The sequence below is a fragment of the Crassostrea angulata genome, chromosome 1 (genome assembly GCF_025612915.1).
Source record: "Crassostrea angulata isolate pt1a10 chromosome 1, ASM2561291v2, whole genome shotgun sequence".
NCBI classification, from domain to species: Eukaryota; Metazoa; Mollusca; class Bivalvia; order Ostreida; family Ostreidae; genus Magallana; species Magallana angulata.
Genome location: NC_069111.1, coordinates 6,324,521 through 6,347,465, shown reverse-complemented (window position 1 = coordinate 6,347,465; position 22,945 = coordinate 6,324,521). Strand labels below are relative to the sequence as shown.

At 34.6% G+C, this 22,945-nt stretch overlaps 3 protein-coding genes across 4 annotated transcripts; 2 read left to right on the top strand and 1 right to left on the bottom strand.

Moving 5' to 3' along the window:
- On the top strand, window positions 1–3,163 carry LOC128155948 (uncharacterized). Its single transcript, XM_052817868.1, has 2 exons — window positions 1–257; window positions 1,645–3,163. The coding sequence occupies exons 1-2, from the start codon at window positions 179–181 to the stop codon at window positions 2,940–2,942; spliced, it is 1,377 nt and encodes a 458-aa protein (XP_052673828.1). The 5' UTR covers window positions 1–178; the 3' UTR covers window positions 2,943–3,163.
- Window positions 3,164–4,859: 1,696 nt separating this feature from the next.
- LOC128155449 (dihydrolipoyllysine-residue acetyltransferase component of pyruvate dehydrogenase complex, mitochondrial-like) lies at window positions 4,860–11,591 on the bottom strand. The gene is made up of 12 exons (XM_052817156.1): window positions 11,379–11,591; window positions 9,449–9,540; window positions 9,002–9,225; window positions 7,691–7,996; window positions 7,420–7,554; window positions 7,176–7,261; window positions 6,844–6,984; window positions 6,527–6,608; window positions 6,053–6,133; window positions 5,778–5,852; window positions 5,573–5,637; window positions 4,860–5,361 (listed from the first exon to the last, which is right to left on the bottom strand). The coding sequence occupies exons 1-12, from the start codon at window positions 11,588–11,590 to the stop codon at window positions 5,232–5,234; spliced, it is 1,629 nt and encodes a 542-aa protein (XP_052673116.1). The 5' UTR covers window position 11,591; the 3' UTR covers window positions 4,860–5,231.
- Window positions 11,592–11,713: 122 nt separating this feature from the next.
- LOC128155459 (MORN repeat-containing protein 2-like) lies at window positions 11,714–16,947 on the top strand. Of its 2 annotated transcripts, none has more exons than XM_052817174.1 (4): window positions 11,714–11,782; window positions 14,432–14,512; window positions 16,086–16,329; window positions 16,777–16,947. In XM_052817174.1, the coding sequence occupies exons 1-4, from the start codon at window positions 11,773–11,775 to the stop codon at window positions 16,880–16,882; spliced, it is 441 nt and encodes a 146-aa protein (XP_052673134.1). In that variant the 5' UTR covers window positions 11,714–11,772; the 3' UTR covers window positions 16,883–16,947. The 2 variants fall into 2 exon arrangements, with proteins under 2 accessions (XP_052673134.1, XP_052673128.1); XM_052817168.1 differs by lacking the exon at window positions 11,714–11,782 and adding an exon at window positions 13,758–13,875.
- The last annotated feature ends 5,998 nt before the right edge of the window (window positions 16,948–22,945 follow it).

The following is a 22,945-nucleotide window of genomic DNA, read 5'->3' as shown; positions in this document are numbered from 1 at the left end:
ACGTGATTTGAGCTCACAGTGTCAACAAAAGCTCAGGCCAGAAAGAAAACAAAACTGACATTCTTATCTTATAATTTGAGAAATTTCAAACGAGAATCAAAATCTAATTTTCCCGTGACATGTGCGGACGCTAGAATTCTGCCAAAGCCTGCTAGATTTGAGTGAACATTTTGAGACGATGGTGAAACGGAAAAGAGAGGAGCAAGATCTGGGGAATTCCGAGGGACCCACTACCAAACACGCCAACACACAACAAGGTACCCGTCAGCCCGTATATTTACTCATATTAAAAACGTAGTATTTTTTGGAAGAAATATTAAATTCAATGAATTGTGATAGGTAGTTAAAAATGCGTGAATGCCAACAAAAAGTTCGCAAATGATGTAACATCTGTTTAACCTTTACTTAGGTTATATTTTTTTGGTGAAATATCGATACGCTACAAAAAATAAGTAAATGTGTGTTTTTATCAGTTTTGATCTAGTTCAAAATGTAATGTGTAATCTTGTGTGCCGTCACAATGATGAAAAAATGTTAACTATAAAATTCAAAGTTATTCCTTCGAAGATTTATAGTAAAAACCATTTTTTTTTCATTTAATTACACTACAGTACTTTCCTGTACAGTATTTTTCCTTCGCACTTACTGTTTATATCCGAAAATTGGTTAATGATTTCTAAGATATAACAGATTAATATTGCTTAAACATGTAATTCTATCATACTAAATATACGTACCTGTTTACTATAGAAAGTATCAACGTGAAAGATCATAACTCAGTTTTATTTTTTTTTTATGTTTTGTGATCATATGGCTAATGTATTCGTTCAAATAATAGCATCAAAGAAAGTTCGTCTAAAAATTACACAAAATATGTTTAAAAAAATATTTTTTAATACCGAGACACAACGTCATATCGCATCTATACAGTTTCGTAAGTTTAAACGATTCCCGCGTCTATACATTTCTAATTCAAAGGACTACGTACATGATAAGAGTCAATTTTGACCCAAGTAAATCACACGTTTTAAGAGTGTTTCGGCCGCTTGGTCAGTTGGATTGATTTGTGTTATTTAAAAAAAAAAACGTACGATATGTGGTTCAATTGTTTGCATCACCGGCGGTATATTTTTGACGTGAGAAATGACGATATTTTTTGCTAACAAATTAAGGAGTTAAAATTCAGCCTTTTTTTTTTTTTTACCTTATTTGGTGGGATCTGGACGGTTTTGAAAATTAAAAATAAACTTCAAAGACAATTGTTGTACAGATTAAACCACAATTAAAATTAAATATGATCTTTTATTTCGGTGGCTACAATATGCCCAATTCCTTGTGTAGTCAGTTTTCTCTGCTTCAACTATTTCGTGAAAATTCAAGTGAGGGATCATTACACATTTTGAAGCGAGTCTGCTTGAACTTTTTTTGTATACTATGTAGAATGCACGGATATTTAAGGATTTTATTGTTAAATAAATAGTATTGTTAAAAAATACTCTAACTGGACAAATTGTCTCACATTTAGGGGAGATGGACAGAAATTTCCGAGTCAAATTTAAGAATCGAATTCGTTTAGTTTTGTTTATTTAAAATGGATCACCAAGATGCATAAATTACTGCTTTAGTTCTAACCTGTCCTTTCAGATGCCGACTGCGGCAAAGAGATGTTCATGGCCGCCGAGCTACAGCTACGTCAGGTGTTAGGGGACTTTGTCCGTCTGTACGAGCGTCTGAGTCCGGACGACGACCCCGGCACCAAACCTAACTACTCCTACAGCGAGCTGGTGTTCCTGGCCATCCTACGGTCGCCGAATTTCTGTCTGCCGATCGGAGAGATCTACAAGTACATCCAGAGTCGCTTCTCCTTCTTCCGGACGTCCAGCCGACAGCACTGGAAGAACGCCGTGCGGCACAGCTTGTCCAAAACCAAGTGTTTCTCCAAGATCTCCGTGGGGCGAGGCGTCGCGGTGACCAAGAAACTCCACAAAGCCACTTACCTGTGGTGTCTCGTCCCCTCCAGCATCATTAGTTTTGCGCGGGGCGACTATCGGCCGTCGTCTGACCGAGGCAGCGGGGTGAATACACTGCAGTACGGCTACTACAGCGTCAACGCCGGCCAATTCTGGGGACAAGTGGCGATCTACCTGGAAAAGAAAATGGCGGGATTCAGAGGATCTCTCTCCAGGTGTAATCAGCCAGGAGAGATTTTCGAGGAACAGCTCTGTGAAATCCCAAGACACGAGGAAGCATTTCAAAGAGGGAATTTCTTCGACGCCCGAAATCTGGAAATGAATGCAATCTCTATGCCGAAAACTGGTAATGTCTCCATAGAAGAAGACCACAACAAACAGCCAGAAACACAAATTCCCGGAAACATTGATGAGTCCCAGAGTTCAAAAACTGAGCATTTGATCGATGACCGTTCGAACAATAGTAGTGGTACTAGGGATGACAGTGGTATCGTCTCTGACGTGTTCGTTTCCAACACCAGTTCCGATCTATCGCTGACGGACGCAAACATCATCGAACACTCTCTCAATCTTCTCAGCAGAAGTGATCTCACGCATACGTCATCCCCAATTACAAATGTCTTATATACCGGCGTCAATGATTACCAGGATGATCGCAAAACTCCAGAATTACCGGACTTGAGAAATGTCAGTCCTCTAAATTTATCTCCGATCTTGTCGGGTGAATCATCTGAAATGTCTCCCCAGTTTTTAAAGGTACCCATGAATGCTGCATATTCGACCCCGGAGAGTTACCGGATGGCGCCTGCGTACACAGCAGCAGTGATGCCACAGTCGTCTACGTTTTATCATAGCTCCCCTTATACATACCCAGCATTAACAGAAGAGACTGGTTTTCCTTTCGGATTACCTCCATTATATCAGTACGGCTTTCTTACTGATTCGGGAGGCTCTCAAGAATACTGTTTGTAGTGCTATATGGCAAATTTGTTTTGGTTTGGAAAACAGTGCTTAAATTTTTATATTTTACAGAATTGTACATTTGAAATTTTGTATATTTTAAGAATTTGATATATGAAAATTATGTGTAGAGTTTTAGAATGGCACTTTCCCTTTAATTTGTTCTACTGTAAATATTTTAAATTGCCTTGTTTTTTAGCGATATTTTAAAGAATAAATGATTTCTGCATGTTTTTATTTGAAATTAATTCTTGATATATTTATTTAGATATTAAATGATTTTAAGAAGGTTAATCAGGGTATCATGCGCGGATCCAGAAATAATTTTCCGGAGCGGGGGGGGGGGGGGGTTCGAGGGATAATCTTGTGTTCCATGGGTGGGGGTATGATGCCTATTTTCGAGAATTTTAATACGTTAATTTAATAAATTTGAGTTTTTTCGGTAGGGATGTTGCAGAAAAAATAGAAATTAAGCTTGACTGTGCCAATGATTTCAATCTCCAAAACATACGAATTAAAGAGAAAGAAAGCAATATCAAATCTGTATCCCTGACAAATATTAGTAACAGTCAAGTAAATGAGAGATTGATGCCCTAACAAGTCATCATTGGTTGTTTGTCTGTCAATATGTCTCAAAGCTTCAATTTTATAAATCATTCAAATTGCGTATACTATCATTTATTACGGTAATTGAGGAGGCTATCTGGTTAAATACGTCTCGCTACAGAACTATTTGAGAGGGGACATTCTTCTGTCATGTACCCGGGGGAAGAAATCGTCCCTGAACTTCCCTAGTCCTAGTTTTAATGAACCTTATTAAAAGTAGTATCGGGTGACCTGTTTTTGTTGGTCTACCGACTTCAGAATGTAACTTGAAAAATTACAATATTGTGACAAGGATAAAACAAGGATTTGTAACATAAACATGGTAGGAACTTATAAAGTACTAGAACATAAGTAATTAAGGAGGCTGAGTAGTCAACAATAGCCATCGAATCTTTCTTAATTTTTTAGATATGATATTTATAGCTATAAACGCAGTGGGTTAGAGGTTTCACTCTGGAGTTCGAATCCAGCAGGGAATATTAAAATTTCTACCTTTCTACCAAAAATGTTTAAAACGTATTTTTGTGAAATTTTGTAAAATTTGAAAATTCTAAAATGTTGAAAGTATTTTAACTATAATGTACTTTAATTAATCCACATTAATATTGACAAATGTCCCATACCACCTTAAATTCTTTCTAATCAAACCCATATTTTCAGTTGCTAGTCTGCGTTGCTTACTTCGAGATAGTTAATTAAGAGACGTTGTAAAAAAATGTTTTTTATAGTTCGTGATTTTCTTGTAAGGGAGTTATGTAGAAACCAATGAAAATGACAACACGCTGTTACTTTAGGATTGACTATCGTTTGTAACGTTTATTTACTATGTTGGATGTTGTGCCGGGGTCTGCACTATGCCATGGTGCAGACGATGTGCACTCTGCATGAACGATACACGTTTTCGATATACACGTGAAGTAAGGCAACACTATCAGTACCAGATAATTTAAATACCTATGAAATTAAAGTTTACGCAACCTGAATGCCTCATTGGAAAGCTTTCTGGACCTGCATATAAACCCTTGTAACAGTTGAGGAGTGGTGGAAAATAAATATAATTGTTACCTTATCCTTTTATGAATTCACGTCATCTTTAAGAGATTCAGGTGAAGTTTCCAAAAATAAACCGCTATTCAAATCTTTCAGTGAGCTCCAATGACAATTAGGGAAGCTTATTACCACTGATATGTATTTATCAATATATTATAGCCATCAACAATATATCATATTCATTCTAACTATGAATAACATTATAGAATAATACTTCTATAGCTCTATTCAAGTCATATTTAGAATGATTTTAAAAATTCATAAGATAAGAGCAACAATTTTGTACATTTATTAATTTCTACTTATCCATGAATTTTACATAAAAACAATGCAGAGTAAATACTATATGGCTTGACCATAACTCAACTTTGTATATCTCAAACTCATTATTCATCCTTAGACACAAAAATGAAATAAATACACGTAAATGTATATATAGGTCTCCAACAGCACTTGATTAAAAAACAAAACAAAAACTCTTAACATAGTTCAACAACAATTTCATTTCATCTGAGATTCCTTCACAGATTGTGTACAGCATGTTAAATCTCTGTCACCAGGAAAATTTGTTAGAGTATTAAGGACTCCTAGATGTAGGGGGCCCTAGCACTACAATGATTCTTCCAGTCCTCTCACTAATGGCAGCTATAACAGCATGGTTTCTGGTTTCTCCATGAATTTCTTAAACTCTGCTAGCCACTGAGCTCCAACTGCACCATCTACCACGCGGTGGTCACAGCTGAGGGTTACCGACATCATGCTGGCCGCGCGGTACCTGTGGTAGCAAAATACAGTCAATACCCATCAGTACATGTAAATATGAGAATAACATGGTCTATCGCAAGATTTAATTAATACACAAATAAAGATATCTGGTTTGTGGCATGAAAAATTTCAATTATTTCTTTAAAAATTTCAGGAGAGAGAAATATTTTAATCAATTAATTGACACTACTCGGTATACTGAACATTTGTAAGCAACTCACCCTGTATTGCTGTCTTCATCAACAATGAGTCTCTTTTCTGCTCCACCAACAGCCAAAATGCATGCCTGTTGATAGAATTGAAAAAGCAGTCTATATACCTAGTAGACATAGAAGTATTTTGCTTCATATCTAGGAATATCCAACTGTACCAGCTGCAGGTACTAGTCTGGCACTTTGTTTCTTGAAAACAAACTGTTTCATTTACCTGTGGAGGATTGATGACTGCCGAAAAAGATTTAATGCCAAACATTCCTAGGTTAGAGATTGTGAAGGTTCCACCCTGTCTCAAAAGAAAATATCAGTGATAAAATGTTAGCTAATTATACTGGGGGGAAATATCCCTATTACGAAGTCTTTTTGATATAATGACTAAAATGATGTGTGTGCTAGCAAATGAACTACCAGTACTAGAATGATATATTTTAATATATACTGCTCAATAGAGTTTTATGTATTCTAAATCTATATATTTGACTTTACCTGAAATTCATGTGGCTGTAACCTTCCCTCTTTTGCTTTAGCAGCTAATAATAAGACATCCTGATTGATATTGGAAAGTCCCTAAAAGAGAACTCAATAGTTACATGTAATCAAAAGTCTGGTGGAAAATTCCAAAGTTCCTGTGTATGTCCTGGACACGTGTGTAGATACATTTTATATCTCCACAAATGGGAGTCAAGAATTCTTTTGCCTGAACAGATATCTGTGCTCTTCACTTCCCTTTGCTTTATGACTTTATCTTATCATGGATTGGTATAAATGCTCAATAATAACTTTGATTGTTCAGGTTTTAATTATCATTGAAAGATCATTGTAGATAGTTCTTAAATGAGTCTACTGAAGAGCAAACTTCAGTTTTCTAATAGATCAAGAGGTCATCTAGAGCTTAATTAAATAACTAAGTAAAGTTTGTATTCTAGAAAACTTTAAACTATTTTATACTAAGTGACCTACTTTTATATCAGCTCTGCTAACTATTGGGGTAATTAGGCCAGCATCAGTAGCTACGGCAACATTGACGTCCACAGAGTTATATCTGTTAGAGAGAAAGTGAAACTCATAAGTTGCCGTATAATCTCAATACAACATCGGATGATAAACTTTTCATGTAGATACAGTAAGCTTGCACTGTTCTCTTCATTTTTTAAAATCATTAATGATATTTCTTTTTAAAGTGTTTACAATTGTTTAGTTGAGACAAAAGAAGATATCATGATAATGAACTTTGCCCGTTATATGGGAGCAGCCTGAGAAAGCTTGGTGTTACTTACTGCCTGATGAAATCCCCTTGCCAGGCGGAGTTTGCCTCCGGTACTTTCTTACATGCCAGTGCCGAGGCTTTGATTATAAAGTCATTTACAGAAAGCTTAATTTTATCTCCCGAAAGAACCTCATTTAGTTCTTTTCTTAATCTGTAAAAAAAAAAAAGAGAATGTAATACAACAATTCCTTCATAAATACATTTCATTTATACATTATGGTATTCTTTTGGATTTCTTTTATTTTGGTATTCAATGAATGTATTAGAAGCAGATGTTTTGTGACCTCTCCTAAAGCAGAAATAATCAATTGCAAAAAAGAAATATTTGGCATGTTAACTTACTGTATGACATTTTCCATGTTGACATCTATTGTGAGGTAATAGTGAGGAATAGTTTGTTTAGATTCCAACAACCGCTTGGCTATTGTCTGAAAATGAGAATGAATGTGAACCTTTCAGACAATGATTAATTGTAAAACAGGTATTTTCTACGGCTGGTAATTTTACCAGTTTAAGACTCTTTACTCCCGAAAGCTATTAAATTTCATTCTCCATTTCAATTTCCTACACAGGCTATACCCATTACCTTTCTCATGCCGGTGAGTTCAATGTCGGTGTACTCTGCCCCAGGTGTGACTACAACAGAGGGTACGGCAGGTGCTTGGAATCGCAGGACATCGTCCGCCTGAATGACTCCATTTGGACCAGTTCCTGTAACCATCTACAACAATCACAGTCAACAATCAGATAAGGGGAAATAAGAAGTTGTTCTGTAAAGATTTATCAATTACAAACATTACAATAAACACAAAAATACAACCATGACAGATTTATTAAGAGACAAAAAACTATCTTACAGCAAGATCCACCCCTCGCTCAGCGGCCAGTGTTTTAGCAAATGGTGTCGCTGGAATGCCACCCCCTGACACAGGTTGTGCAGAAGCTGCCACCGGGGCTGGTGGTTGGGGGGTGGTAGGGGGAGGAGGTGGGGTTGCTGCCTTGGGGGGTTGTGGAGGGGGTGCTGCCTTGGGAGGAGGGGGTGGTGTGGGGGCAGGTTTAGAAGCTTCTGGAAGGCCACCTGGTGGCTGGTCATCTTCTGGTTTTGGTACGTAGTCCTTGAAGGCCTCGACGTCACCTTCCTCTTCCACTATTATGCACAGTAGCTAAAAATATATATCATGTTTGAAGGTATGTGTAACATAGAAATCCAAAATACTAAAATATTAGATATCAAAATTAATGCAACAATATTTAGCACTTGTTTACTGGTACAATATACTTCAAATGGTCAAGTAGCCCCTAAAAAGAGCTCTGGAATGTTGCTAAAGAATTTATCTTTTCTTTCTTTAATAAAAATTATCTACATAGATTGATTAAAAGAATTTGCTTGGAATATTGATTGTATAATTGTAATATTTCATGATTGGCTGTTCGTTCGCTCTAAAACGCGTTCGCCCTTGATGCCGTTCGCTCTAGTTTTCGTTCGCCCTAGGTCCGTTCGCTCTTGACGCCGTTCGCACTGTGTCCGTTCGCCTTAATTTTATATAGGATTAATTAATTTAAATATTTTTGTGTGTATTCTGGTCAATTTAAACATAGATACAATCATATATAATTAATAAAAACAATACCGCCCTTTCTACTTCTACATAATAATCACCATGGTTGACAGTACATGTAGTTTGATACAGTTGCATGTTCCATTTCCGTATATATCTCATTTACAGATCAAAGTATTGTGTTATATGTAAATTCTTTAAAGATAGAATAGGTGATAATCATCTGCTAAGCTTCTGAATGAGCCAATTAAATCAAATTCTTTAATTGTTTAAAAAACACCAAGTGAATCATTATAAAAACAAGAAGACGGTTATCGACAATTTACGGCAATAAAATCTGACAATTAGCCTATACCAATTACCTCTTTTTTGATGAAGGAAAAACATTATATACGAATAATTTATAAAAGTTAACAAGTTTTAAGCTTAAAGTAAATGAAATAACTTATAATATGTTTTTTTATAAACAAGGAGCGAACGAGGTTTAAGGCGAACGATTATTTGGGCGAACGATAATTAGAGCGAACGGACTAGGGCGAACATGTGGATGGGGCGAACGCACCCGATACCATATTTCATAAGGATGATTTATCAGTTCATTTATAATACCTTTCCAATAGGAATATCCTTAGTTCCTTCCTCTACAAAGATCCTGGCAATGTATCCCTCCTCAGATGCCTCGAACCCCATTGTGGCCTTGTCTGTTTCTATATCAGCCAGCAGGTCCCCCTCTGACACCTTGTCCCCCACCTTCTTCTGCCATTTACTGATCGTCCCTGTCTCCATAGTGGGAGACAGGGCAGGGAGCACTACTTTAACATGGCTAGGTAAATCTACAAGAGTTTAACATGTCAGTACATCTCGTAATCAGATATATACATTAAAATTAAAGAACAAGTACTCTGTATATTCTTTGTTTACCTTCCAGATAATACAATCCAGTATCTACTATCAATACAATACATATGCATGTACATGAAACAGATGAATCGCCATGCTTATCACTAGGTAAAAGATTAATGAAAGAGTATAGGATTTGTAGAAAACACTATTTACCTTCGGAGCTGTAATATCTGTTGAATACATTGCTCTCTGATATTCTTAAAAGATTACTTCCTTTTGAAATTTGAGAACACCCCCTCAGTTTGCTGGAAATAAGGGAAAATAAGATAGAATTTACTTAGTTGTTTACATTCAAGATGGATTAGAATCTAGTCTTATTACAAAAAGCATGTAGAATAAGTCTATGAAATAAATAAATGCATTCAAACAACCCAGAAGCAAACATGACTAAATGACAATCACCATTTCATCGGTATCAAACGTACATGGTATTATTAAATTTGATGATGTGCGAGACATCACAAGTACCAGTAATGTAGGTTTGATAAAAATATAAAGCACCTCATCTTGTAATCTGCTCTGTGGAAGATCTAATACAGAAAGAAAATAAACAGAAGACTAGAAAGGAATCAAAAGATGCAACAAACAAATTTAATCTGCTATACAGTTAATACCATATATAAACTTTGTAGTAAAAAGAAAACATTTAATCCTCAATGAATTAGAAAAGTATCAGCAAGATCAGAATGCAAGTATCAGGGAGAAATATTTATACTAGTAGATAACTTGTTACTCCACAACCATTACGTATGTAACAATAAATCTTTTACACAAAGTCATCTACTAATATTTTTAAATAATTCTAAGATAAGTGATGAACATAAAAATGCATCTACCAGGTCACCTGGTGCTTAAACTGTTTGTTTAAAAATTATTTAACATTTTGAAGTCTTCCAAGAGCACGCCCCAATGAAAAGTTAAAATTCTCCACACCCCTTGTGTAATTAATTCACCCTCATATTATGATGTTATTGTTGAAAACTTGAGATGTAGTCATCATTTCTAAAAGCACCATGATGGACATTGACGAGCATGTTTCAAAATCCAAACAACCAACTTTCTGTCAAGGTTGAAATCTTATAGCATCTCGCCATATCATTTCTTAACTTAAATTTGACAGGGATATGGCCTTTTCCTTAATGAAATGTTCACCAGGATGCATATTTATTTTTAGAATGGAACTTCTTGGTGACAAATAACCAATAATGATTAATCATAACATAAACATGATTAAGTGGAGAAATGAAAGATGTCAACTGGTGTCAAAGAAAACCTATTTTTTTTTCTAATTACATGTCCTGACATTACACAGATTAATGTGCATTACACTCAGAGAAACTTTGTAATCTTCGCTAAGCTTGATTTTTGGGTGATCCTTCACTTAATTTCATGTTAGTTCTTCATAAATTATGTCTGGTATTTCTGCCCCCCTTTTCACCCACTTGTTAAGGATAAAATCACCATATTTTTGTGTCTCACCAGCTTCCACTTTTCCACTAAAAACATAATTTAAATTATTTATGAAATATAATCTGCATTTTTTATCCTCAGTGATTCTCCTAAAACCTATAGAGTTTGTATATTCATTTCATTTTGTCTTTTGAAAAAATAACCACCAGCTGGATAGATTCTTGGAATCACCTTATACAATGGAGAAAATTTTAAAAAGTTTTTAAACTTGTCAGAAGGAAAATTGACCTGTAAAACTGAAGCAGGCAAGACTCTTAGATATGATGTTTTAAACTGCAACAACTTCAATTGATCAATATTTGGTTAGAATTTTCTTATATGGATTCTCTTGCGTCATTATACTGGTACTATAGGGTAGTTTTTTTGTTTTGTCTTTTTACAGAAACCAGTGCCTTGCATGTGTGACCTCCACAAAGATCAGCCCCAAGACTTTGGTACTGTGCACTTTCTATTTAAAGTTAGAATAAATATTATTCACAAACTGTTACAAGGGACTTCGGTTACAAGCTATCTATCTTCAATCATTTGAAATAACGATTCTAACAATAGCCATAACCCATAACATATAACTTTCCATTGCACCCAGCTATCGTTTACTTTTCACATTTATTACCTAATGCCCCTTGAGAAAACTACCGATCTTGAAGAGAACGTCCTTAACGGCAACGAACTTGATCGCCTGCATTTTGTTAACACCCGTGTAAGGCTCTGTGGACGAAGCATGGCAAGTTCGGATTGCCGTCTCTGCGCCGTCAAACTCAGAAGATACTCAATGTCAGCGGAAGTTGTTCTGATACGTAAGTTTCGAATTAATGACTGATTCATAATGGTATAAGATTGTTCAGTAATAATTTTCAATATTATCAGATAAAACAAACAGATAATTTAATTATTAAAAAATTCAATAAATTCGAGATCAATTATGAAATCCGAAAATGTGCAATCAATATGGTATCCATAGTCACCAATAAATTAATGGCCGCCTCCATATAACGTAAACACTGAAAATGCCGACTGGTATGCATTAGCTTTTTATTGTTATGATCAACAATAACTTATTTATTTTATCGTGTTTTTGTTAAAATTGTAACAAAGACGCATGTTGATTTATCATCATAACGGGAAAGGCATCGTACATGTATAGCCTCATATTTGATACATTAATGAATTTCTTTTTCTTTAACAATCAAAATATCGAGCTGCAAGAAAATTTTCGATATATAATAGATACCATAGATTTCTTAAAAGTAGAAACACATGTTTTAAAAAGTGTCTTTCTAAAAAGGCGTCTTAAATCTATTTATGTATATGTAGGCCTTAAGTGTAGACAGGAAATTATCTTTATATGTGAACATATTTTTCTAACATTGTTTTGCAGAAAATTTAGCTGGTAAGAATAATAAAATATGTTTGGGTTTTACTCTTCCTAACTAATGTGACTTCTTGAGCAAACAAGACATGTATGCATGATTTAGTAGCATACATGAGTGCATTTGATAGGCAGTCAAATTTGATTTACATGTACATTTGTGATAATTGACCAAGTCTTTTTGACAAAATCTTTTAAGTATGTAACTCTATAGCAAGGATTGTCCTAAATATGACATGATGGACTCTTTTCTTATGATCAACAAAGAAAGATTTCTGGTTTTTGTATATGAAAAAAAAAAACAATCCGAAGATGAAAATTCTATTTTTTGGCATACAAGAAACATTCATAAACAATTTTTTTCTCCCAGGTTTAAGTTGTTGAAAGATTTGTTGACTTCTTGATGTATATTTTCTAAAATTATTTTTTTTTCTCAAATAAAAGCTTTGTATATAGTATATTGCTATCAGGGTTGTTTGGGCAGCTTAATCAACACATGAAGAAATAAAATTAATATTTTTTTGAAATTATGACATTCTTCTAATTCATTAACTGGGCTTTTGTATTTAATACGGATCTATGAAACCTTTTTTTATTGTACGGATTTATTAAATTGTTGACTCCAGCTCACCTTCTTCAAATTACTAAATGGCATTATTTAGTTTCTGCTTTTATTCCTAACCACTTTTTTTTCTACTTGATTAAACTACATGATAAGCAGTAATACTAACAATTAATCATTTGAAAATGAGCATTTTTGTGTTATTTGGCTATTATTTATCATTTCAAAACATGTAATATAGATAGGTCATCATGTAAGTGTATATGTAGTTGTTGACTTAATTTAATAACTTTTGTAATTTTTTCTAATGTAATATTGTCTGAAAATAGGATTAGCCTTACATTCTATTGAGCTATTTGAAACTTGATTTATTAATATTGATATAAGAATTTTCAAGTTAGCTATTGATTTGGATGCGCTTGCAGGAACATAAACATGACTACAATTTACTGGTATTGACTTTATGTCCTTGAAAAACGTATGCACTGGAACAAACATTTCTAACCTTAATATCATTTAAAACTTATTCCCCAATACCAGCAATGATCAGCCCTTGATCAAACTTTAACAAGATCTGACTCACATGTGATTTGAAGAGACTAATCCTGTTTATTCCAAGTCTTGTCATATCTGTAAAGTAATATATTAGCATTTCATTTTTGTAGTCAATGAGTCCCACTCAAAAGGAGCTAAGACTGTGACCTTTGACCTAAATCCACGCCCTGGTACTCGTTATGACTGTTGTAAACTGAATGTGTGGGTGATGTTGTCTCTGGTGAATTGTCCTCTGGGAAGGTCTTCTAAATGTCACACAATCTTTTTTTGACACCCACTTTTACATAGATATAAATGTACGGCAATGTGCCAATTGTGTTAATATGTTGGCAATGCACCATTCACAGAACAGTTGAATGTAGATGTATTGGAAGAAAAATCCACAGGCTATTAGCTTGTACAAAAATTAATTTGAAGAGCTTTGAGGTGTGCACTGTAGCAATATTACATATAAAATACTGAGTGAGATGTATGAACAGTTCAAAACTTCTTTTTGAGATTGGTTTATAAAAGCCTAGCAAATGATATCAAGATGGCAAAAATCTTATTCATTTTTTCTGTTATTCAGTCAAAAATGTCAATCTGTTTTGTACTTTGCAGAGTCTTTAGACAGTGATCAGAGTGGTAAGGGATTTGATTTGACATCATAACAATGACCTACATAAGGGAGATAAAGCACTCATCTTTTATTAGATGAAACATGATTCTTAGGTCTTTGGTGCTGTTTGTTTAATTGCTTTTTATAGAGATCTGAAGTCGGCAATTTGCCGTGCTTATTCATCATAGAGTGCATATGTATGAAGGCTTTGTTGGTAAAACATGATAAGGTTCTGCAGCTTTGAAACCAAGTCATTAACACAGTAGATAGTCGTAGAAATGGTTGGGTTTGTTTTTGGTATTTTGGTACTTGGTGTGTGTGTGTGTGTGAATGCAGAAACAGAGAGAGAGAAAGAGAGAGAGAGAGATTCATCACCATAAAAGAGATACAATAAGATTTTCGTATGTGAAATTTTTAATAACGTTTCATGGAAATTTAATCTATCTTCAAAGTTAGCAATAGTTCAACCAATCATTCTAGTTTTGTGGAAATAACACTGCATTTTTTTTTTCAGATATGAAAAGCAATTTCTTTTTCCAAACAATGTATGGAGAAATTATAGTTTCTGAGTATTCATTGCAGATAAAAAAGACAAGAAGAAAGAAGAAGCACCCCCACCCCCTACCAAAGGGGTTTACATCTTCCCCAATGGAGACAGATATGGTTAGTATTGTACAAGTTTACTTAAGAAGGCTCAGTGGTATGGCCATATTTAGGCTGTATTGATCTCCTTTAGAAAAAAAGCTCCTTGTTAAAAAAATAAGAAAATACCCAAAATAAAAATATAAAGAACTATATATGATAAGAGTTAAATTTTGCCCCCATAATTTGCCATTTTTTAAGTGTTTCGGGTACAATAAAATGTTAACTAATTTTTTAGAAGAGTTGATATAAAATATATTTTTCATCTATTTATTTGATTTGTTTGCACTCACTGGCAGTATATGACGTCAGAAGTGACGCCATTTCTATAATTCAATCAAAATCAGCCAAAAATTGGCATTTTTCTTATCTATTTACGAATGGGAAATATAGAGCGCATGCTTGAACAAGGAAAAATTTTTTGTCACTTATTTGTCATGGCTAGATACATCTCTGATTAAAATATTTTATTTGTTCAAGAATGCGCTATATGTTTTCGGAAGGAAAAACAGCTTGAAAACAAGCTGTTTTACGCTAAGAATGCAAAAATGGCGGGAAAAGGTTGTCTTTACAATGTCATATTTCTAAATTGTGGGCACTTGAACCAAAATGAATATTATGTAAACACATCACATACATATCTGTACTAAGAAAACAAAGAATGATAGTAAAATGATGATGTTCATTTTAGGGGGCCATTTTAGGCCCTTATCATATATAGTCCTTTATGAATTTTTTCTTCACTAAATAATAGTTTATAGCTGAACAAACTGTATCTATATATTATATATATATATATATATATAAATGTGTAGTTTCATTACATATTCATTACATATTACCTAAATTTGTAATCTCAGAAAGATGAAATGAAACGTGAAATAGCCAGTACGTATACTGTATTAACCATCAATAAGAATAGTTTATTTGAATATGTTTCATGATCCTCAAAATACCCTCTTCGTATGGTGGTAAGGTTTACCGACTGTAAACTACAGTTTACGGACCGTAACTGTTATATTATTCTATGAGGATAATCAATAGTTCACACCATCCGTGCTTATAATTAAACTATACAAGACCCATAGTTATCGACTATAGACTTTTTAGGCGCTGAATTCACTAAAGGGATAGTCTGTGATAAAGTGGTTTATTACTCAAAACTGTAAGACTTAATGACCGTCGTGAAGTACAGTTTATACAAGTAGTTTATCACAGTTTATCCCTTTTGTGAATTCAGCGCCTAAAAAGTCTATAGTCAATAACTATAGGTTACATTTGTTAATTATACCTAATAAATAGGGATAACTACCAGATGAACTAACGGGTAATATGCTTGCAGTTGAAAATGTTTGTTTTCAAAGTATAGTTTACAATTGTGAAACATAAACTGCATTGTAAAGTATATGATAACTATAGTTTACGACCGAAAACTATAATTAAGAAACGTAAAACTGATAGTTTACGGTCGATAAAACTACTTACCCTGTAATCAACTATGAAATGTAACTTCCATGTTGAGAATAGTTAACAAAATAAGCAAGTTACTGCTTTTCAGAACGATTCATTTGTGTTTCTATTTTGCCTGTTACAGATGGAGAATACCAGCATGGTAGTGACGGTTCACTGGAGCGGAACGGTTACGGTGTCCACACCACGACGGACGGGTCCGTGTATGAGGGGGAGTGGAAAGGGGACAAGATGAATGGGAGGGGCAAGCTCACCCACCCTTCAGGCGCGCTGTACGAGGGAGAGTTTGTCAACAATCAGTTTCACGGCCAAGGAAAATACACTTGGAAGAACAATTCATTTTACGAAGGACAGTTCAACGAAAATAAGTAAGATGTGATTTTTAAAAAAAAAATTTCCAATTTCACTGAACAAGCCCAACATTTGTCACATTAAAAATTAATTGAATTTCTTACTTATATCACAAATATATAAGCGATATCAAATGAATATATATGAAAAAATTAAACTTATCTTTAATAGAAGACACTATGAACGTAACGAAAAAATCATCAACATTTATGAAAAGCTACATGCAACGTAACACTTAATTAAAAACATCTAGAACCAACACATAGGAAAATAGAGAGATACAATCTTTTAACAATTAAATTAAAGTATATCTTAGAGACTATTACATGTAGCAAATCGAAGCACATGTTAAAGTCGAACATTGATGAGCTGTTCTAAGTAGATCACATCATGACCTGTACACGAGTTAAGGGTCGTTGACCATATCTCCATCCGTTGAGACGTCCGTATTTTCTCTGCTTCAGAATGGAAGGGACCGGTCAGTTTACGGACACTGAGGGACAGATGTGGACAGGAACGTTCCGCTACAAGGCCGCCCCGGGACTCAGATTTGAACTCAAGATGAACTAACTCTACCCCTGTGTGTGTATGAAAGGCTTGATCACTCCTACTCATTTATTGTTTGAGGTTTATATAATGAATATTTCATTATCATGTTAAATGTTGTGTGAATGTGTTAGATTGGAAAGATAGTTGACAGAAAATAAACAATATACATGTACATGCATACTTTAATCTGAGTTATACTTGCTATCTAATTAGACGAATATGTAACAGAAATGAGTAATTTTTATTAAATTGAAGAAAAGATTGACAGTTCTACTTTCGGCTCAGTTGACTTCTTGGAAAGAGAGTGTAACCAGTCGGGGTAACACTTTTTATTTGATTGACTTCTGCTGATCTGTTTTATTTAAACAACAGAGATAATTCAATACAAACGCACCTCCTTAAATGGTCTTTTCGTTGCTATTAATGCATTGGGCTGAAAATAGCGTCTTCTCTGAAACTAAAACATCTCAACCTCGAAATAATTATACTTACTTTATGAGTCCATGTTTTATATCACCTAGATAGTCTGGTTGAGATTAAACATAGACAACGCTTTTTTTCAGTCCGTTGTAAATATCAACGGAAACGATTCAATTTCAGACTCCTTATGATGAAATTTGGGTAGAAACGAGAAATTTAATGTATCTAGATTGCTTGAAATAGAAATTTAGTACCGTGTAGGATGGCCCCAAGCACACTACTCTGAAATGTTGATATTGGTGTTATTTATGGTGATCTTTGCTGATCTTTAGATGTTTCACAGTATTGTGCTAGCCAAAGGTTTTTTTTTGGTCAAAACCAATTCCACCAAAGTTAAGGACATGAAGGTCAATACGAAATGTAATGAACATGTCATATTAGATGGTACAAAAATTGAAGATGAGAGAGGTCATTATCTTCCTATTTAAGGAAGATCACCACAAAGGGGACCCGACTAACTCGGATAAAGCGTTCGTTGCTAAATAGCTGAAAGTATGATATGAGGGACTGTCGTTCTAGAAACGTCATCTGTTTATGCAGAACTATATGCTGTCACATTTTTGAGTAGTGTTTTTTACGCCTCGTCAATAGACATAGCTTTGTCAGCACGATGCCTTGGGATTATTAGCTTTAGCTTATAATTACACACCTTCCACAATCGAAGGAGAGCACTGGATGCCCTGTCTAAATCGTAGGACAAGGGATACAGACCAAGATGCTTGCTTGCCAGCTGTCAGCTGAACAGTGAAATCTGAAAAATGAAACTCAGCAATAATTATCTGTCAGAATAATATCAGGGTATTTAAGATTGATACGAAAATTATCAATTTGTATAAACGATCATCATAGCTCTGTTCTCTTTTTATATTAACCAAAAGTATTGAATTCCCATTATTTTTAATGATTTTACTTACTTCAATATCAGATATGGGAGAATTTTCCTTACATGTATATCGACCAATAATCAATACATTTGGAAATCAAATACGTAGCTTCCTGTCCAGACACTGTGAATGGTTGCTGATTCTATTCGTGCTTAAAACCATTAGCAGCTTCAGTTTCTGCACCAGATGTTATCAAATACCTACTGCCTCTAAACGGCATTCTACAACCACAATACACTATATGGGCGTTATTGACAGGGTGTTCGAATTTAACCAGACCTTTCATTGATATTCTGTCGTTTTATCTTTAGGAATACGACGTTTCATCTCAAGGAAACATGAAGAAAATAATAGGCATCCCCTGGCGGGACCAGACTGTGCATGTGATGAATGATATACACGTAATATTATAATGAATTCTATATGATCAGTTGCAGTGTATCGATAAAGCTCGAGGGGATCCTATTGTTGTGTATAATGATCTCATTCCGTAATAGATATCCAAAACATACAGGGTCTAGATCATTTAGATCAATATATTTACTAAATATTTCGACTAAGTATGTTTTTTTTTTTTTCTTACAATATTACACATGCATTCACAAACACATACACATAAGCTATGATCTAATAAATACAATTCTGTACAAAAAGAAAATTTCAAGTTGATACAAATGAAATAAGTATAGGTATTGAGGTTAAATGTTACAAACAAACCATTTATACCACTATGTTTATCTTAAGAAGAGTATTGATTGCGCATGCAACACATTTTTTAAATTTCATACCTAAGGCTTAAATGATATAACAACCCTTGAAATATTGGAACCTTTTTGTTGTACAGACATTGAAAAAATATTGTTTTGTATAAGGGATATAAAATATTTACTGATAATATATATATTAGCTTTCCGTCTGTTTGATGCCCACGTTACAGTTTTTACCACCCCAAAAATGCATTTCATCAAAAAAACACAAACACATTTACGCAAATTACGATTGTTTGCATCATCTTGCATTTTTACAAATTGTATCCCCGTTGAACCCGAACTGTTGTCACATTTCGCTGTTCGATGACGTCCGGTGACTTCATCTGCTTAAAGCCCCTTTCACAATTGGCGCACGACCACTTTACACCACTTTGCGATCGAAATTTTTAAGCTTCGCGCGAGCTCTCGCATACGTTGCACGAGCCCTCGCTTACATTGCAAGAGCTCTCGCATTCGTTGCATACGTTTCACTGGTCGCATCAAGTCTCCTCTGAATAGTGGACATGCACACTATTTAGACGCGACCGAACGCGATCCAAATAATCGCAGTGCAACGCACGAACATTAGTACGAACGTTTTACAACGTGTTGTGTACTCGCAAGAGTGATGCACGATTTTTAAAGGTCGTAAGATGAATCGCAGTTGTTAATGCGCGTATTGTGCGACCATGAGACTGTTGCTCAACATGTCTCATGTTATCTTGCAACGTTTTACTATCATTGCACGACTTATCAGTGTAATATGCCTTGCTTTACCACATGAATATATACCATGTATAAGCATCTCTGTTTCAGACCACAATTCAACAATATACATTTATTGCATGATGGTAAGGAAAATATGAAGATTTATTTCTCTAATAAAACTTACATTTCCCCAGGGCATCGCCCGAGGGAAATTTGTTTTTCTGGGGGAATAAATCTTCAATTCCCTTAATATTAATGCAATAAACGAACAACATATGATTATACAAAATACGTTGATTTCTTAAAGTTGTTTGATTGTTTGATTTCCTCTGTTACTGTCTCACTTTTCTTTCATAATTTCGAATCATAGATAGTTAAGTTGATTTTGTGATATAGAAAGAATCATAATAATTAAATATTTTTGATTCAATCATACTTGTCTACATCATATGCTCATATAAGCTTTTTCATTCCTATAAAATGACCCTACCACGTGACTTCTAGATCAATCAAAGATAATAGAATAACCATATTGAGGTGTAATAATAAATGTTGCTGCATCTCTGTTTCTTCTTGGGCGGCATGTACTCTCGCTTTCAACTATGTCTACTGAAGAGCGTCGGAAATGGGCGGTATATATACCCCCTCTGACTCGCACGAGCATTCGTACCATGGAACGCATGATCGCACGTCCAATCGCATTGGCGCACGTTCAATCGCCCGATCATCTGGTCTCTCGAGCGATCCTATCGCATTATCTTTCAACAGTCGCTTTCATTGTAAAACAGTCGCATATAGACGCAAGATATATCGCAAGATTTAATGCATTTACGTCGCACAACGCTCGCTTAGATCGTGCAAATTTTGTACGAATACTTTTTTCAAATGCGATTATTTTGGCAACAGTTTACGAATCATATCTAATTTTTTCGGTCGCACGAATATTCAGTCGCTTCTGCTCGTGCGCCAATTGTAAAAGGGGCTTAATCAATTTCAATGAAGACTATATATCCTTAGTAAATGATTTCTGTTTAACGAAACAAAATATTCCTTCTTTATTTGGCTCATATATTATCATTACACTACCCAGTTTGGTCTTAGGCCCAATTTGTAGATACATGTACATGTATTTGTAGATACATGTATGTATTAAATTCGCATTTACATTGATCATTTTTTGCAGGCTCAAATTTAAAATGATTTCCGATATTAAAGGGACTTGGACACGATTTGAGCTCAAAATTTGAAATTTTATTTTTCCAATTTTAATGTTTAGAATGGTTGATATGGGTACTGTTAATGCTTTGTCAAAATTTAAAAGTCATATATTGTTTGCCACGAGTCATTTGGTCAATGAGCTGGTAGTTCCATACTTTACATAATAAATAACTTTATATAATAAATAATACTTTACATTATTTATTATATTTACAAATATAAGATTCGAGCTTTGTTTACATAACAATGATTTCTTACCTCTGTATCTCTCTTATTACTTGACTTCCAACATTCAAATTTTTCAAATTTTGATCAATCATTCAAAATGAACAAGTACACCATTTTATACATAAAAAAAGAAAAAGAAAACTTTGATCTAAAATCGTGTCCAAGTCCCTTTAAAGGATACATTTAATTTTTGAAAATTCAAATCAATCGAAATTATTTAATAATCACGTCTACCAATTATATGATGATATAATGTTTACTAAACAAGGCAAAAGTTTTCGTAGTTTTGATTGACCCTTGCATTATGAAAAATGCACAGGCAGTTTTGTTTACATGGCTTTGGAAATTCGTTTTACCTGACTTACGACACTTAGTGATGGACTGGCTGAACTAATTATTGGACGACCTCGATGATATATTGACGCCCTAACTATTAACCAAAGTCAAAAGCACACAGCGAACTGCGTATGTCACTGATCTTACACACTGACAATATACACAAGTCGGTCCGCTTTACAGCACAAAGAACACTGGATGACGCCTTGTTGATTCATTATAATAGATAAGTGCCAATGACAATTATATCTCTATTCCGGTTTTGACATTTCCCAGGTCATTCAAGGTTATATATAGACCTTTAAAAGACAGCTGTCACCCCTTTTGATGACGCTTATGAACCCCCAATCAATCGAATTGTCACCCCTTAACATACAGGCCAGGCTATGTCTGTGGGAGGTTTTGTTTTCAGATTGGTAAAACATACCTTAATGCTACGCATGATTTCAAAGAATTTAAAGGAACTCGAAAAACACAAACGGGCTTTAAATCTCATTTTATTGTTCAGTCGTCGTTTAACTATGAATTATTTTATATTTTATAGACGATCGCTAAAGAGGGGAGAAGCTCATGAACCACAAGAACTAGTTCCTTTACTCGAATGAAAAGAGATTCTTATCGTATTGAGATTGCGTAGTTTTTTCAACCTACTTACATATAAGAGAATGAGATAAGGTGTAGAAAAAAGCTAGGTTAAGGTGCCTCGCTACACCTTGAAATATTTCCTCAAATCAGCAGAAAATTACTTGATTATGATAGAGAGCATGATAGATAAGAGGTATCATATGTCAAATAGGCGAAAAAATGTGCAATTTTGGATAAAAAATGATAGTTTCAAAAATTTCATTTAGTTAACATAAACAAAAGCCCAGGCGCATTCGAACACATGATTTGGGGTTCACAAGCCTGATACTTTAACCACTGAGCTATGACGATATACATCTGAATCGATTGATACAAATAGTTTAACAAAACATTCAATTCGCCATATTGTGACGTAGTGTCTTAAAAAGTATAAGTCTAGGTGTAGTGAAGTACCTTACTATAAAATAGACTGTTGTTGTCAGGGAAATACATAGTCTAGTAAGAAGGAAAATAATTAACTTTCAATTCAGTATCAGGCACGTAGCATCGTTTTTGAAAGTAAGGGGGGGGGGGGGGGGGCAAACTCATCCAAAAAATCTGGATAAGAAAAAAAGCAAAGAAAAAAAAAAATGAAAAAGTTACTTTCCAAAATCATGAAAATCCTAATCTGGGGGTAGGGGGGGGGGGTAGGGGGCAAGTATACTGTTCACTTCAATTTCACTGTTTATTTTCTTATTTTCAATTCAATTTATACATGGTCACAGAAAATTCGATTTATTGTATGTAAATTAAGGAAAAAAACTTTGCTGCGCAAAAAGAGGGCAGTCCCCATCCCCCCCCCCCCCCGATGCTACATGACTGAGTATCAATGACGTCACTAAAATGTAGTGATCAAT

Bases quoted from the DNA above. Each gene is read 5' to 3' on its own strand.
- LOC128155449 (XM_052817156.1), bottom strand. From the start codon at position 11,590: ATGAATCAGTCATTAATTCGAAACTTACGTATCAGAACAACTTCCGCT. The intron at 9,226-9,448 runs GTAAATAGTGTT...AAACTCTTGTAG, and splicing joins CAGATATTACAGCTCCGAAG to ATTTACCTAGCCATGTTAAA. The intron at 6,609-6,843 runs GTAAGTAACACC...TCTCTCTAACAG, and splicing joins CAAGGGGATTTCATCAGGCA to ATATAACTCTGTGGACGTCA.
- LOC128155948 (XM_052817868.1), top strand. From the start codon at position 179: ATGGTGAAACGGAAAAGAGAGGAGCAAGATCTGGGGAATTCCGAGGGA. The intron at 258-1,644 runs GTACCCGTCAGC...CTGTCCTTTCAG, and splicing joins ACACGCCAACACACAACAAG to ATGCCGACTGCGGCAAAGAG.
- LOC128155459 (XM_052817168.1), top strand. From the start codon at position 13,773: ATGATATCAAGATGGCAAAAATCTTATTCATTTTTTCTGTTATTCAGT. The intron at 13,876-14,431 runs GTAAGGGATTTG...TATTCATTGCAG, and splicing joins TTTAGACAGTGATCAGAGTG to ATAAAAAAGACAAGAAGAAA. The intron at 16,330-16,776 runs GTAAGATGTGAT...TCTCTGCTTCAG, and splicing joins GGACAGTTCAACGAAAATAA to AATGGAAGGGACCGGTCAGT.